Source organism: Tursiops truncatus, chromosome 11 (genome assembly GCF_011762595.2).
Source record: "Tursiops truncatus isolate mTurTru1 chromosome 11, mTurTru1.mat.Y, whole genome shotgun sequence".
Taxonomy (NCBI): Eukaryota; Metazoa; Chordata; class Mammalia; order Artiodactyla; family Delphinidae; genus Tursiops; species Tursiops truncatus.
Genome location: NC_047044.1, coordinates 9373003 through 9388541, shown reverse-complemented (window position 1 = coordinate 9388541; position 15539 = coordinate 9373003). Strand labels below are relative to the sequence as shown.

Sequence of the window (15539 nt, the reverse complement as noted above, 5' to 3'; positions counted from 1 at the left end):
CCTTTGCTCTGGCTCCCTCCCCATTGTTCCCTTAGAGGTGTTTCCCTCCAAATTCTCTTACACATCTAATCCCTGCTTATTGGAGGATCTTAATACTGTGGTTAAGGGTATGGGTTTCAAAGGATTCCCTAGGGCTTCCCTGGTGGTGCAGTGGTTGAGAGTTTGCCTGCCGATGCAGGGGACACGGGTTTGAGCCCCGGTCTGGGAGGATCCCACATGCCACGGCGCGGCTGGGCCCGTGAGCCATGGCCGCTGAGCCTGAGCATCCGGAGCCTGTGCTCCGCAACGGGAGAGGCCACAACAGTGAGAGGCCCGCGTACTGCCAAAAAAAAAAAAAAAATATTCCCTAGACAGGACATTGAGAACAAAAGAGAAACAATGAAGTAGGTGCTCAAAGACTTAGGATGTAAAGATATAGGATTAGGATCTAGCTCAAGGATGTGAGTGATTACAACTTAAATCTGCTCCTGAAGTGATTGATAACATACATTATTATGTAAATATACACAATGGAATTCTTTTTTTTTCAGGCTTTCACTTTTTATTGCACTTACATTTAAATTACCATTAAATACTGAGCATAAGTTAAATAAATAAATAAAAGGGGAGGGGGTGTGGCTGGTCGTTGCAGGAATCTTTTGTTCTTGCAGCTGTCCAGGTAGGTCTGGTCACAATGTTCCCAATAAACCTCCAACAAGATAATTGTTACTTTCTGTCCTGCAACTTTTTTTTTTTTTCCTCTCACTGTTGTGGCCTCTCCCGTTGCGGACGTGCAGGCTCAGCGGCCATGGCTCACTGGCCCAGCGGCTCTGCGGCATGTGGGATCTTCCCGGACCGGGGCACGAACCCGTGTCCCCTACATCGGCAGGCGGACTCTCAACCATTGCACCACCAGGGAAGCCCCTGTTCTGCAACTTTTTATCTCTATCTGAATGGAAAAGTGTGTCTTTAAAGGTCAGAGGCTAGAGAATGGGCTATCAGCTATATTCCAGGCTCTAGGCAACATTCTTGTGTGTGTGTGTGGTGTGTGTGTGCGTGTGTGTGTGTGTTTGAAGTAACATTTATTGATTGATTCTGCTTCCCTTTTTTTTTTTTGGCCATACCACAAGGCTTGTGGGAATCTCAGTTCCCTGACCAGGCACTGAACCCGGGCCACAGCAATGGAAGTACCGAACCCTAATCATTAGATCATCAGGGAACTCCCTGACTTCCCCTTTCTTTCTTGAGTCCCAATAAAATTTTATTTACAAAAAATCAGGTGGTTAGCCTGGGGCCATAATTTGCCACCCCTGCTCTAAAGAGTGGGACCCAGAGCCTGAATCCATGGGAGATTCTAGGCAACATTCTTGTATAACGGTGCAGAGCCAGCATGACTAAGCACAGGCAACAGAGCACAAGGGTTAGAGGTAAAGGAATAGATTCAATACGAAGTCAGGTTTGTTCTACTCTGTTGCAGCCCTAACCCCCAGTGTGATGGAATTTGGAGGTGGCGCCTTTGGGTGATGGGGTTTGGATGAGGTCATGAGGATGGGACCCCCATGAGGGGATTAGTGTCCTTATAAAGAGAGCCTTCGTGCAAGCGTGCCCTCTCTCTGCCACGCGAAGGCTGAAGGGACTCTTGCCGAGGACCGAGCACAGAAGTAGGAATTCAAAGCACATCTGTCCCCTCACTTCTGGCTGTGCCAGGAGAAAATAAGGAGTCCTGATCCAAGGTCCATACTTTCTCATTGTCTCCATTCATTCAACAGGCGAGTGTAGAGCCAGGTGCAGATTTGGGCTGGGTGCAGGGGTGGGGTGGAGAGGGCTCCAGCCCGCCCCTCCCCCAATGGGAGCAAGCCTTTGTCCTGCTGTCTTCTGCCAGGGTCTGTCCCATCCCCCTCTCTCTGGCATCTTTACTTTCTCTTTCCCTTTGCAATAACCTCGGGTCCTGCTGCACAGAGGGGTCCGGCTGCATCAGAGACCGACCTCTGCCAGGAGGGAGGGCCCAGGAGAAGGTGGGTCGGAGCCTAAGGAAGCAAACCACCCCAGGGCCCTCCCACCCCTGGTGCCAAAGCAGGAAGGAGGTGGAGCCTCGGCTGAGACGGCCTGGGAGGTCGCTCACAGATAAGGGGGTTTTCTACACAAGAGCCCCGGGAGAGGAAATGGAGCCCCAGCACCCGAGACAAAGGGCAGGGATGGGACTAGCCAGCAAAGGAGGCTGCAGCCAGAGGCCCCGGATCAGGTACCGCTGCTGCCTGCTCTGTCCCGCTGGACCCCATCTCCAGCCCTCGCTAGGGCTGCGCCTCTGTCCTTGGCCTGCTTTCCCCCCCCGCAGTCCCTGCAGTCCCGGCCTTGTTCCTTTCCCTCTCTGGGCTCCTTCTCTGCAGGGCCCACTCCCATCTGGGGTCTTTGCCCTGTTCTGGGGGTGCCCCCACTATTGTTTCTGAGCTGGCCCCTCCCAAACCTCCACCCAGCTCTGAGGGTCCTCGTGGCCCAGCTCTCAGTCTGAAAGTCTGTCGGGCTAGGCCATCCCCTCCCTGCCTGTGCGGGGCTGCACCCTCTATTGGTCGGAAGTATCTGTGCTCTGTTAACGCTTAGAATTTGGCGAAAGGATGATTGACGCAGCTGGTGACTTTTTTTAAAGCACTCTGATCAGTTTTCTATAGTATTTACACCATCGTAAACACAGTGTGAGAAGAGTTCTCTGAGGCAAGACGATAAATCATCTCTTCCAAGGATATCTCAACTCTGAGCAGGAAAATAAATGCACACTGTTCACAAACACCCTAGGTGACCACGCTTCACGTTTATAACTGTACCGCTAACAGCTCTAATGGAACTGGAGGAAAGATCAGGAGAAAAGCTCCTATTTTAAAATTAAGTAGGAAAGAAAGCCACACCCAAGACTTCACACAGCTGCAAGGTCACATAATGGAAGAGCTGGAAATGGCCTGGCCTGGTCAGGGGACCCAGCTCTATCACTTACAGCTCTGTGACTTAGGCAGGCTACTCGTCCCCCTCTGCATCCCCGCTTCCTCCTCTATAAAATGGGCATGGCTGCCGCAGCATTTGAGTTCAGATACAGAAAGCACTTGTAACCATAGCCCAAGCCTGTGACTTTAGGTGTTAATCCGACATTAAAACACAAAACAAACATGCGCAAGTGAAAAGTCAGGAAGGAATTGAACTGAAATGTTAAAGCCTCTGATTTTGGAGTGGAGAGGTTTTCGTTACTCTTTTTTATTTTTCTAATGATTTGGGGGATGGGTGGGCAGGAAAACCGGAGTGGAGGTGGCGGGATGTGCTATTGGAAGTAGCAGAGCCAGGGTCCCTGTGGGAGAACATCACCCATCCCTGCTGTCCCAGCACCCTCTCCCCTCCCTCTCCCCCAGCCTTCCTGCCTGGAAAGGCGCAGGAAATTCTCAAGGCCCAGGCGGGTTGCTGGGAGGCCCAGCGCCTAGGGCGTCCAGGGGGCTACGCTCTGGAGAGACCAGCCGGGAGTAACTCCAGGGAGCGCTCTCTGCATTTTCCCTTTTCTCTCTTTTGCCCCAGACACCCAGTGGAGCGGTTAGATCGCCAAACCTTCTCCTTCCACTTTCGCAACCTGAGATTTGCCAGTGGGCGGAACTGCACCTACCTCTGCTACCAGGTGGAAAGACTGAAGCACTGCTCACCTGACTTCTCCGACTGGGGGGTCTTTCAAAACTGGGTATGAGCCCCAGGACACTCTCATCGCAGGCGGGAGCTAAGTGTTGACCCAGAAAAGAGGCGCAGCCGAGAGACACAAAAGCATTTATCTGGTGCCTTAGAATTGCAATGCGGGGAGCACAGGTTCAGGTGCAGCCTGCGCTGTGTCCCGCCACAGGGAAAAATGCCGGGACGGAGGCGGGGGCGGGCATTGGCAAATTGCGGAAGGTTTAGGATGCTTGCACAAGTTGTTTTCCCAATATTATGATTGGGAGATATAATTACAATTGCAATTCATTGGTTTTCAGAGTATATTATGTCAGATACTAGGAAAATCCCTTTTGCAGTGTGTCCAGTTTTTAATCAAGAATGCGGATATGGGGACTTCCCTGGTGGTCCAGTGGTTAAGACTGGGTGCTCCCAATGCAGAGGGCGCTGGGAACTAAGATCCCGCATTTCGCCCGCACCCAGCCCCCACCCACCCAATAAAAAAGAATGCGGATATAGCAGTGACAGGCTCTGTCCTATGCCCTTGCCCAGTGTAATAGTTCAAATCTGGTGCCTGTTTCAAAAATGGGATGAAATTTTAGCCCCCAAATGGTGTCCCTCACGTCAGAGGTGTTACACAGGCTCACATACGCCAGTAGAGGATGTGGAAAAAATGGTAATAAGTCCAACGCCTTTTGGGGGTTCTCAGTGGCGGATGCATCTTCCCACACATTTTCTTAAGTCCTGGAACCGGAGACGCGATGGCGGTTGACTTAATCCCACAAAGCCTTGTTTAGCGAGTCTGCTGGTGGTGGGTCTCTGAGTTTGTCATCGGGCTTGGCGAAATGTCCCCCCACCCGCCTGCCCTCCTCCACCCAGAGGGCAGCCTTTTCAGAACCTGTGTGCGGAAGGGGCGGGGAGGGGGTGTGCACTGTAGCGGTATTATCCCATCAAAACCTAATCTGAGTCACAGGTGTCATCTCACTCTTTCTACTACCCAGTGTTCAAAAAGTTAAGAGAAACTGATGAAATTAATATTGACGCTGTGTTAGACAACACAGTCATCCCTAGATATGGGGATGGGGAGGTTGGTCCCAGGACCCCCACGAACACCAAAATCTGAAGATGCTAAACCCCTCATGTAAGATGGCATCGCATTTGTATAGAACCTACCCACATCCTCCCATAGACTTTAGATCATCTCTAGTTTACTTATAATACCTGATACAATGTAAATGCTATGGAAATAGTTGTAAATACAATGTGGATGTTATGTAAGTAGTTGCCAGCCTGGCAAATTCAAGTTTTGCGTTTTGGAACTTTCTGGAATTTTTTTTTTTCCTGAATAATTTCAATAGGTTGAATCTGCAGATGAGCAACTCTCATATACAGAGGACTGACTGTATACCTAATCTATTATTTCAATTAGATGTATTTTCTAATATATAACTAATATAAAACTTCTTCATGAGACAGTTTACATTCTTTTCTCTTCATACGAAGTCACTGAAACGAACTGTGTATTTTTACACTTGCCACACACCTCCCTTCAGACGAGCCGCACCTCACGTGCTCTGTAGACATGTGTGGCTGGTGTTTCTGCCGACGGACAGGGCAGCTCTGTGGGCCTCCCAGCAGACAGCACCTAGGGACCAAGCCTGGACCCCACAGGGCCTGGACCAAAGCAGGCACTCAGGTTACTTGTAGAATGAATGAATGGGAAGATGGATGTTAGAATGAATGGGTGAGTCGATGAATGAGGGAAGTCGATGACTAAAGAAGAAAAGAAGGGAGGGGAGAGATGGAAAGAAGGGATAACTCATGAACAACCTGCCCCTGGGATGCCCACCCCCCTTACCCCTCCTCCCCAGCTCCCTAGCCCAGCCTCACTGCCTGCTCTGGCGGCCAAAAACGCCCCCTTTCCGCCTCCATCTCTCCCAGGTCTATGCCTGCCATGTGGAACTCTGCTTCCTCTCTTGGTTTCGCGCTAAGAAGCTGTCCTCTCACGAGCAGTACCGCATCACCTGGTTCTTATCCTGGAGCCCCTGCTTGTCATGTGCAGAGCAGGTGGTTGCGTTCCTGAAGGAGAACAGGAACGTGAGGCTGAGCATCTTCGCCGCCCGCCTCTACTACTTCTGGAATCCAGATTACCAGCACGGGCTGCGCATACTGCGCCACCAGAGGGCCTGGGTGCGCATCATGTCCTTCCGAGGTGAGAGCAGAGGGGGCTGGGGGCTGGAGGGCGGGGCGGTGGGAGGGATGGGGGCGGACCTAGAAGACCCGCCCGGGAGGGTGAGCGGGCGGAGAACCTGGGAAACGCGGCAGGACTGAGGGCACACGGCAGGGAGGGGGCAGGAGGGGGCAGGGCACAGGATGGTCAGCCGAGAAAGGCCTCCCAGGGCCCGGACCTGATGGCTTTCTCTCCTCTTTATCTCAGACTTTAAATACTGTTGGAAAAACTTTGTGTACAATCAGGGAATGCCCTTCAAGCCTTGGAAGAAACTGCGTAAAAATTATCAGTTCCTGGTGGCAAAGCTTCATGAAATTCTCGGGTGAGGGCTTCCTTAGCCTTCCTCCCCCCACCTCCTCCTTATCTCCGAATACCTTCCACCTCCCTTCTCAGCCTCCTCTCCTCCCTGGCCCCAGAGGGCCACTGCCCTTGGGCTGCCCCTGCCCTCCCTCAGCTCCTCTCTCCTTTCTTCCCCCAGCGTCTCCCCCTACGCCCCCGTGAGATCTCCCTCTCCCCCAGCGAGGGAGCCCCACCTCCTCCCATCTCACACATTGACCAAACCTTGTTATTAAACTGAACATAAATGGGCATGAATATGTATAAGTGTGAAAATGAGATTTGAGAAACATCCTTGAAGACAGACTTGACTTATCAGAGAACGAGGCTCCTTGATGGGAATGATGGCATTCATTTGCTAGGATATCCGCAACGAAACGCCACAGACTGGGTGACTTAACAACAGGTGTTTACTTTCTCACGGATATGGAGGCTAGAAGTCCAAGATCAAGGAGTCGGTAGGTTGGGCTTCTCCTGCACCCTTCCTCCTGGGCTGCAGACAGCTGCCTTCTCGCTCTATCCTCAGATGGTCTTTCTTCTGTGCATGACCCCTGGGGAGCCCCTGGTGTCCCTCTGTGTGTCCCAATTTCCTCTTCTCATAAGGACATCAGTCAGATTGGACTAAGGGTCACCCTAAGAGCTTCCTCTAACACAGTCACCTCTTTAAAGGCCCTATCTCAAGTATAGTCACGTTCTGAGAAACTGGAGGTTGGGATTTCAGCATATGGATTTGCAGGGACACGGTTCAGCCCATACGATGGCCAAAGGCTTTTTTGAGCTGAGCAGGTGCAGTGAGAGCAGGATCCTTGTCCTGTGTGTCTCTCTCTGGGTTATGCCCCCTTGACCCTGACTCCTCTGCTTCCATTCCAGACCTCGGTGTCCCTAGAACCCCACCGCCACCCCACCTTCACTTTGTCATCATCACACTCTGTCCTCACTCTGCTCATCCCTCATCCCATTCCCAGATTGCTGCCAGAGACGAAGCTCTGGGGGTGGTGACGGAGAATGAGCAAAAGGAAGAAAAAAGAATGGTTATGTTTACATTTAAATACGTTTTTAGAAAAAAAAAAGTAGCATTGGGGATGTGAGGATTGAGATTATTAGAGCTTTTTCAAAAAGCGGAATAGAAAGTGGAAGGACTGCCAAGAGTCAGGTCAGAGGCCACAGCTCAGTTGCTCGAGGTAGATCAGGAAGCGAGCGTCTGGCCCTTTGTCCACAGAGCCAGCTGCCACGTGAACGCACCGGGGAGGAACTCAGTGGAGGTTCCAGAAAGGGTGGCCGGGATTGTGGCAGGGCCAAAAGGGAGTAAGAGCCTGGTGAGGTGGGATTCTGGGCAGGCAGATGCAGAGGAAGGAACAGCAAGGGGGAAGCTGTTGGTTTGGAATCTGTCCTTAAAGTCCTCGTGGAGAAGGTCTGGGGTCCCACTGATCTTGGCCGTCTGGGTGGGAATTGTCAGTGGCAGCAGACACCTGTCCCTTTATTCTCCCTTCCTGTTTGCACTGCTGCCTGGAGGTCTTGGGCAGAATCCAGGGTGTCTCTGGTTGCTTCGGCTCTTCTGCCTTGATGCTCTCCCTGTCGGTGTTTCCTTCAAGGAGGGAGGCACAGAGGGACATGGTTGGGGATGGCGTACCTCCTGCTTGTCTCGGGCATTAAAACGGGCCCCAGTGGCCAGCTTAAAATGTCCCTCTCCTGGCACACCTGCATTTTGGTCCATCTCAGGTAGCTCACAGGAATCTCCAAGCTGGGGCTGTAGGATTGCTGTCATTAGGGAAAGGCCAGCAAAGGGTTTCAACCTTCTTGTCCATCTTTCCTGCCTCTCAGGCCAGGGGTGACTTAGCTCTCTGAGTTTGACCAACACTTCAGTGTACAAATCTGATCACTCTTTGGATTTCCCTGGTGGTCCAGTGGTTAAGACTCCATGCTTCCAGTACAGGGGGCACAGGTTCAATCCCCGGTTGGGCAAGCTCTGCGTGCCACGTGCTGTGGCAAAAAAAAAAAAAAAAAATCTGGTCACTCTTCCCAGAAGGATCCAGCTCATTCTAGAATCTTTTGTTGGCTGTGGCCCTGGGCATTAGGACAGATGGGGGTGAAGGGGACACCATTCCTGTGGATCCTCTAACCTCCTGCCCAAGCTCTTGTTACCCCCGAGGCCGTACCAGGGCCTGTGGGGCAGAAGGTGGTGTGTGCAGGGCGGGCAGCGGGGAGCAGTGGGATGACAAGCTGGGAAAAGTTAATTTGGGAATCACATTTGTGTGCAGTTTGGACTGGAGGTGGCCATGACTGCTCTAAGACCTCCTCACTAGGTTTCAACTTTCCCCAGAGCTGTTTTCTCATCTGGAGGTCTTGGTGGCCACGTGACAAAGTAAGCAGATAGCTTACCCCTTCTCTTGTGCTCCCTCCCCCACTCCTTTTCATGGAACAATGGGGAAGCAAGGGGAGGGAACCAGGCTAGGCTTCCTGGACAGCTTTCCAGTTCTGCCATTTATTTGCTGTGTGACCTCAAGAGAGTGTCTTAACCTCTCTGTGCTGGGACCACATCTAAAATGTCAGGATAATGCTCCTCCCCACTTGATGCTACTGGGGAGCTGGGGGTAGCAGACGGTGCACAGGATCTGCTCAGCACAGGGCTGGAGATGAAGATCTGTAGTACTGACCCCCAGCCCTCATTTTCCATCCTACCCAGAGTCTTGTCAGGGTACTGAATAAAAGCTAAGTGCCAAGTAGGAGTAGGATGGAGAGGGCTCCCGCCTACCCCTCCCCCAGTGGGGGCAGGCCTTTGTCCTGCTCTCTTCCGCCAGGGTCTGTCCCATCCCCCTCTCTCTGGCATCTTTACTTTCTCTTTCCCTTTGCAATAACCTCGGGTCCTGCTGCACAGAGGGGTCCGGCTGCATCAGAGACCGACCTCTGCCAAGAGAGAGGGCCCAGGAGAAGGTGGGTCGGAGCCTAAGGAAGCAAACCACCCCAGGGCCCTCCCACCCCTGGTGCCAAAGCAGGAAGGAGGTGGAGCCTCGGCTGAGACGGCCTGGGAGGTCGCTCTCACATAGGGGGCTGTCCTAAAAAAGGGGTCCTGGGAGAGGAAATCGAGGCAGAGTGCCTATGACAAAGGGCTGGGCTTGGACAAGCCTTCCTAGGCCAGGAGACTGCATCTGGACTCCTGGGATCAGGTAAGTCCAGAGCCCAGGAGGAGGAAAGAGGATGGGTCTGAGAGACAAAAACCACCCTGGGCCTCCCACCTTGGCTTACCCAGACAGGAAGGGCATCTGCCGCTCCGAGAGCTGTAGGGGAACGCTCTCAGATAAGGGACTTTCCCAAGGCCAAGCGCAGCCTTGTGACAGGCAGGTGGGACCAGAGATCCCAGTGCCCAGGGCAAGCTGGGACATGTCTGCCGAGGAGGCTGGAGCCCGGCTGCAGGGGCCAGGTGGGGCTGCTGGTCCTCCTCGCTGCCTCGGGCTCCGCGCCCAGCCCTGGGTTCTCTCCCTCTCTGGCTCCTTCTCTTGCCTCAGGCCTCCCAGCCCTACCTCTGCCACAGCCTGTCTCTCTGTGTCCCTGGCCATATCCCAGAGGCATGGCCACTGGGTCTTCCTAAAGCTCTCCGTGCACCCTCAGTCCTAGACTTTAGGTTCAAGGATGAGCGAAACAACGTTTGGAGTCAGCTATAAAAGCGTTTTTGTAAATTTTATGTTAAAGGTACAGTTTTGCAGAGAATATTCTCATTTCTCCTCTGTGGAGGGAAAACTCTCCAAGACAAGAAGATAACTCGTTTCCCGTGAAGACACTACCAAGTATAAAAAATTCAATTGGTCTTTAAGTACTTCTTACAAGTTGTTTCTATCGTACCTACAGTTTTAGCTATTCAAGGGCAAGGTGCAACATTTGTGCTATGAAGATAAGTCCTCTTGTCTCAGATGTGAAATATCTCAGCCTTGAGTGTCTGGCTTTCCCCAGGACTGGGGAGTTTCTCAGAACATGGGAACTTCAGGGCTAAAATCAGGAAGACTCCGGGCAGACGGGGCAGTGGTTGTCTCAGGTGTGCTATGAATGGGGTTTCCCTTCTAATCCTTACCCTGAGGGCGGCCAGTTGCCCTCATGGGGAGTATGAACTTCAGGCGAGGTCATTGGCCAGTAATCGAAGGCCACAGTCCAGAGATGGTCTCTTCAGCAATCGTTACCCAAATCCATCTAAAGTTTTACTAATTAACACAAGGGACGTCAGAGATAGGTTTCCACTGGTGAAGTTTGTGGCTTTGTTAATTAGCATAACATATCGGAAATGGTTTTTCGTTGGTGGAACTGGTGGTGTTTCAGTGAGTTGGCTGGAAATATGGCGAGACTCCTCTGGCCTTGCAGGAACAAAGTATTGTGTCCCGTGGTCTGGGCCGTGAGGGCACTCTTGGCTTGATTCCTGTGTCCAGATGCCAATTCTGAGGCTCTGAGGTCATCTGAGTCTGACTCGGTGGTCAACCAAGTGACATCACCTTGGGTGGAGTGTCCAGGAGGGCAATGGGCTGGGGCCGTGAAGCTCCCAAGCTCGTTCAGACTGGCATCTGCTTGGGCATGGGTGTCCGCGTGCAGTGCGGCGCCGGCCAGAGGGAGCCTTCATGCGCCTCTCTGGGGCCCGGCAGGAAGGCCCCTGGTTACATCCACCTACTGCTGTCCGTGCAGAGCCAACAGCACTTATTGAAAAGAACCTGGTGGTTCTGCCTCCCCACATGGGCTGGGCCACTTTGCAGTATAACATTAAATGAAAAAGAAAGCAAGATACAAAATGGAATACTCTATAGAGTACAGTCATAATTAGGGGGAGAAAAAGCTAGGTGAGCCCTTCGGCCAAAAGGCTCTGTCACAGCACTACCTTGGTGACAACAGTTTCTCCTGTTCACATGCCTCTGTGCTCTTTGTACAGTCAAAATTATGATACACACACCTCGGCCAAGAGCACAGTGTTAAAGGAAGTTCTTTAACTTCCATCCCCCTCCCCACTCCCCAAAGAGAAGGGTCCTGACGTTAGGTACGGGGTTGAGGTGCTTGTGGGACCTTAACAGAGGGGTCTGGGGCTCAAGACAAAGATGTGAGAGACGAGGAAGGACATGCCGTGTCCAATTCTCGGGGTGGGGGCACCCCCACTCAGCCCAGGAGTCCTGCCTGCAGTGGCCTCTAGCATGGGCTGGAGGGGTGGTGATGTGTGAGGGGGGAGAGCTCGCCCTCTTCCCTCTCCCTCCCAGTACTCCTGGCCAACAGAGAAGGAAGAGACCCTCCCTCACCTCCCCTTAGGGGCCTAGGTGAGCCCAAGGAACTGGGTTCAGAATGTGACAGAGCCTTGGGTGACACCGGAAAACACTCTCTGCATCTTTGGTTTTCTCCTTCCTGTTGCACAGAAACACAATGAATCTGCTAAAAACAAATATATTCAGACAACAGTATGGCAACCAGCCCCGGGTCCCACAGCGCGGCTACCGGAGGAAGACCTATTTGTGTTACCAGCTGAAGCAGCTCGATGGCTTCACGCTTGACAAAGGCTGCTTCCAAAACAAGGTGCCACGCGGGTTCCCTGGGCGCAGCAAGCAGGGGCAACCGCACCAGGCAGGGGAGCAGAATCTGAGTGACCCCACTTCCCTGCAGCTCTCCACATTCCTTCCCATCCGCGGGCCACCACACAAGCCCTTCCCGCCAGCAGAATGTACCTCCTAACCCCTCTTTGAGAAGTTGATGTTTCCTCGCCCTCCAGAGCTCAGCTCAGTCACCACTCCGGGGAAGCCAAGCGCTCTTCCAAGGACTGAGCACCTAACCTCACCTACAAGATCTCCATCACACTTCTGCCTTTCTGCCATCTTCCTATCTGTCCCGTCCCCTCTCCCTCCCTCCCTGACCTCCCTGGTACCCTCAGGTTCAAACGTCTCCAGACAACCTCCTGGACATGTCCAAAAGCCAGGTCACAGAGTATTCAGGACTGTGCCCTGGGGGTGTCTGTTCTACAACCCGTCTCCTCTGGGCACTGGGACCCTGATCTGATTCCAATGAAGTTACAGGTGCTTGGGGAGTGTGGAATTAATGGATGAGTGAGTGAGTGAAGGAATGAATAATTGAAGGAAAGAAGGAGGTTCTTTCCTTGTGCTATAGGCAGTTCACATACTGGAAAGTTCACAGGACAGAGGCCCTCGTCCCGAGCTTCACCCTCGGTGTGCGACCTCTGGCCTCTGCCTTCTAACCAACCCTTCCGTCTCTCTGAGAACCTCTCCAGAAACAGCGACATGCAGAAATTCGCTTTATTGACAAGATCACCTCACTGAATCTCGACCCAAACCAGCGCTACAAAATCATCTGCTATGTCACGTGGAGCCCCTGCGCTGCCTGTGCCGGGGAACTGGTTGATTTCATCAACGGTCAGGACAACCTGAGCCTGCAGATCTTTGCCTCCCGCCTGTACTTCCACTGGATCAAGGTGTTTCAGAGGGGGCTGCAGCAGCTACAGGCAGCCCAGGTCTCAGTGGCTGTCATGACCCGCTCAGGTAGGAAGAGAGACAGAGCTGTCAGTGGACGGGAGGATCTGCAGTTCCAAGAGCGAAAGCCACTGAGTGGGAGTGGGGGAGAGGGGAGGCTGGACAGGAAGGATGGCGGCCCAGCTGAGACCCAAGGTGTGATACCACCTGAAGGGGAAATTCCAGGGACAGACTAATTCCAGGGAGAGGAAGAGAAGGAAGGGGAAAGGAAGGAGGGACGGTGGCCCTGCTGGTGCAAGCTTGCTGCTCCCCTGCCCTTGGGGCCTGACTCAGTTTCCCTCTCTCGTCTCAGAGTTTGAAGACTGCTGGGAAGAATTTGTGGATAACCAGGGGATGCCCTTCGAGTCCTGGGATAAGCTGGAGCAATACAGTGAGAGCATAAGCCGTCGGCTCCAGAGGATCCTGTCGGTGAGAAGCTCTCCCCGCTGCAGGCCCCTGGCCTCTCCACACCCCGCCGACCCCCTTCCCAGCTTCAGCCCCACTTCTGTCTGTCAATCCTCTCCTTGCTCTCTCCCCACTGCCCCCCACTGCTTTCTCTTTTCTCATGACACCCCCTTTAGGTCCCCTCTTCCAGGGGCTCCCAGTTCCTTCCTTCTCTCTCTCTTCATAGACTTTTTTTAAAATACATTTTATTTTACTTATTTATTTTTGGCTGCGGTGGGTCTTTGTTGCTGCGCGCGGGCTTTCTCTAGTTGTGGCGAGCAGGGGCTACTCTTTGTTGCGGTGCGCGGGCTTCTCATTGCGGTGGCTTCTCTTGTTGCGGAGCACGGGCTCTCGGCGCGCGGGCTCAGTAGTTGTGGCTCACAGGCTCTAGAGCGCAGGCTCAGTAGTTGTGGCGCACGGGCTTAGTTGCTCCATGGCATGTGGGATCGTCCCGGACCAGGGCTCACACCCGTGTCCCCTGCATTGGCAGGAGGATTCTCAACCTCTGCACCATCAGGGAAGCCCCTCTTCACAGACTCTTGTTAGCTTTCTGTTTCTCTTAAGGCATCCCTGGCCTGCCTTGATCCAGTTCTTTTCTTGTCCCGGCATTTTCAGCCTCGCCTCTGTTCCCCTTCCTCCCTCAGTTTCCTGCCAACCGAAGCTTTCTCATTTCTCTCTCAATAGCCCTCGAATTGGAATAATTTAGAGGATTCCTTCAGAGACTTGAGACTTGGATCCCCATCCCCTTCGTCGTTAAGAAGTGACTCAAGATGACAGGTCCTGGGGCATCTCACTGCTTCATAAACTGCTGGCTCTTAGGAGCAAGGAGCAAGCCCCACGGTCACCCCTGACCCTCGCCCAAGTCCAGAGACCTTTCTTTCCTCTTTCATTCTTCTTTTTTCCTTTCTTTTCTAAGTGGGTAAATATTTTTATAATTGAAAAAATAAAGATAATTTGAAAGTCTGTAAAACTTGGGTTACTTTCTGAAAGGAGAATCAGGTTTTTCCTTCATAAAAAGATGAGTATAAAGAACTTTCATACTACAGCACTAAGGAAAAATTTACTTAAGAATTCCTAGTATAGGGACATCCCTGGTGGCGCAGTGGTTAAAAATCCACCTGCCAATGCAGGCGACACGGGTTCAAGCCCTGGTCCGGGAAGGTCCCACATGCCGCGGAGCAACTAAGCCCGTGCGCCACAACTACTGAGCCTGTGCTCTAGAGCCCGTGAGCCACAACTACTGAGCCTGCGTGCCATAACTAATGAAGCCCGCACACCTTGAGTCTGTGCCCTGCAATAAGAGAAGCCACTTCAGTGAGAAGCCACTGCAATGAGAAGCCCGCACACCACAACGAAGAGTAGCCCCCACTCGCCACAACCAGAGAAAGCCCGCATGCAGCGACTACTAAAGCCCACGTGCCTAGAGCCCGTGCTCTGCAGCAAGAGAAGCCACCAAAATGAGAAGCACGCGCGCTGCAACAAACAGTATCCCCTGCTGGCGGCAACTAGAGAAAGCCTGCGCACAACGAAGACCCAACACAACCAGAAATACATTAAAAAATTTTATAAAAAAATAAAATAAAATAAAAATGGGCAAAAAAACTGAATAGACATTTTTCCGAAGAGGAAATGCAGATGGCCAACAGGCACATGAAAAGATGCTCAACATCGCTAATCATCAGGGAAATGAAAATCAAAACCACAATGAGATATCACCTCACACCTATCAGAATGGCTAGTATCAAAAAACACAAATAACAAACGTTAGCGATGGTGTGGAGAAAAGGGAACCCTTCTACTCTGTTGGTGGGAATGTAAATTGGTGCAGCCACTGTGGAAAAGAGCACGGAAGTTTCCCAAGAAACTAAAAATAGAACTATCATATGACCCAACAATACCACTCCTGGGTATATATCTGGAAAAAAACAAGAACACTAATTTGAAAAGATACATGCATTCCAATGTTCATAGTAGTGTTATTTACAATTGCCAAGATATGGAAGCGACCTAAGTGTCCATCAACAGATGAATGGATAAAGAAGATGTGGTATATATATACAAAGGAATATTACTCAGCCCTAAAAAGGAACAAAATTTTGTCTTTTGCAGCAACATGGATGGACTTAGAGGACATTATGCTAAGTGAAATAAGTGAGACAAAACAAATACTGTATGATATCACTTATATGTGGAATGTAAAAAATACAACAAACTAGTGAATAAAACAAAAAAGAGGGCTTCCCTGGTGGCGCAGTGGTTGAAAGTCCGCCTGCCGATGCAGGGGACATGGGTTTGTGCCCCGGTCTGGGAAGATCCTACACGCGGCGGAGCGGCTGGGCCCGTGAGCCATGGCCGCTGAGCCTGCGCATCTGGAGCCTGTGCTCCGCAACGGGAGAGGC

At 52.0% G+C, this 15539-nt stretch overlaps 1 protein-coding gene and 1 pseudogene across 3 annotated transcripts; one reads left to right on the top strand and one right to left on the bottom strand.

The window, feature by feature from the left end:
• The window catches only part of LOC101332479 (activating signal cointegrator 1 complex subunit 2 pseudogene), a 44403-nt pseudogene that overhangs the window by 6414 nt on the left and 22450 nt on the right, over nucleotides 1-15539 (bottom strand).
• LOC101334492 (DNA dC->dU-editing enzyme APOBEC-3B-like) lies at nucleotides 1936-14110 on the top strand. Of its 3 annotated transcripts, none has more exons than XM_019943577.3 (9): nucleotides 1936-2221; nucleotides 3532-3628; nucleotides 5596-5866; nucleotides 6092-6206; nucleotides 6583-6678; nucleotides 11596-11752; nucleotides 12459-12726; nucleotides 13010-13125; nucleotides 13825-14110. In XM_019943577.3, exons 1-9 carry the CDS (start codon nucleotides 2142-2144, stop codon nucleotides 13912-13914), a joined length of 1290 nt encoding a protein of 429 aa, XP_019799136.2. In that variant the 5' UTR covers nucleotides 1936-2141; the 3' UTR covers nucleotides 13915-14110. The 3 variants fall into 3 exon arrangements, with proteins under 3 accessions (XP_019799136.2, XP_019799128.2, XP_019799143.2); XM_019943569.3 differs by having other exon boundaries at nucleotides 1940-2221; nucleotides 3532-3688; XM_019943584.3 differs by lacking the exon at nucleotides 6583-6678 and having other exon boundaries at nucleotides 1942-2221; nucleotides 3532-3688.

Excerpts from the sequence above, each read along its gene's own strand:
- LOC101334492 (XM_019943569.3), top strand. The coding sequence starts at position 2,142 with ATGGAGCCCCAGCACCCGAGACAAAGGGCAGGGATGGGACTAGCCAGC. Across the intron at positions 3,689-5,595 it reads GGGGGGTCTTTCAAAACTGG|GTCTATGCCTGCCATGTGGA; the intron begins GTATGAGCCCCA and ends CATCTCTCCCAG. Across the intron at positions 11,753-12,458 it reads AAGGCTGCTTCCAAAACAAG|AAACAGCGACATGCAGAAAT; the intron begins GTGCCACGCGGG and ends GAACCTCTCCAG.